Source organism: Buceros rhinoceros, unplaced genomic scaffold (genome assembly GCF_000710305.1).
Source record: "Buceros rhinoceros silvestris isolate BGI_N320 unplaced genomic scaffold, ASM71030v1 scaffold23158, whole genome shotgun sequence".
In the NCBI taxonomy this organism is placed as follows: Eukaryota; Metazoa; Chordata; class Aves; order Bucerotiformes; family Bucerotidae; genus Buceros; species Buceros rhinoceros.
In genome coordinates, this window is record NW_010429088.1 from 1 (window position 1) to 269 (window position 269).

The 269-nt window shown below is 70.3% G+C and overlaps 1 protein-coding gene across 1 annotated transcript in view; it reads left to right on the forward strand.

Moving 5' to 3' along the window:
• Nucleotides 1-14: 14 nt before the first annotated feature.
• The window catches only part of MFHAS1 (malignant fibrous histiocytoma amplified sequence 1), a gene marked incomplete at its 5' end in the record, with an annotated part of 29,545 nt that continues 29,290 nt past the window's right edge, over nucleotides 15-269 (forward strand). Inside the window, one exon of the mRNA XM_010142526.1 lies at nucleotides 15-251. Within this exon, the coding sequence (XP_010140828.1) occupies nucleotides 15-251 (237 nt within the window). The remainder of the gene's footprint in view (nucleotides 252-269) is intronic.

Sequence of the window (269 nt, forward strand, 5' to 3'; positions counted from 1 at the left end):
CCTCCTTCCCCACCCCGCTGCTGGAGCTTGCTGCCCTGGAGGAGCTCGACTGCTCTGGCAACCGCCACCTTGGGGCCCTGCCCGAGGGCATTGCTGCCCTCCATCGCCTCAAGATCCTCTGGCTGAGTGGCACCGGGCTGGCAGCCCTGCCAGAGGGCCTCTGCCAGCTGAGTGCCCTCGAGAGCCTCATGCTGGACGGCAACCGGCTGCAGGCCCTGCCCGCTGGCTTCGGCAGCCCGCAGCGGCTCCAGAGGCTGCAACCCTCCCTC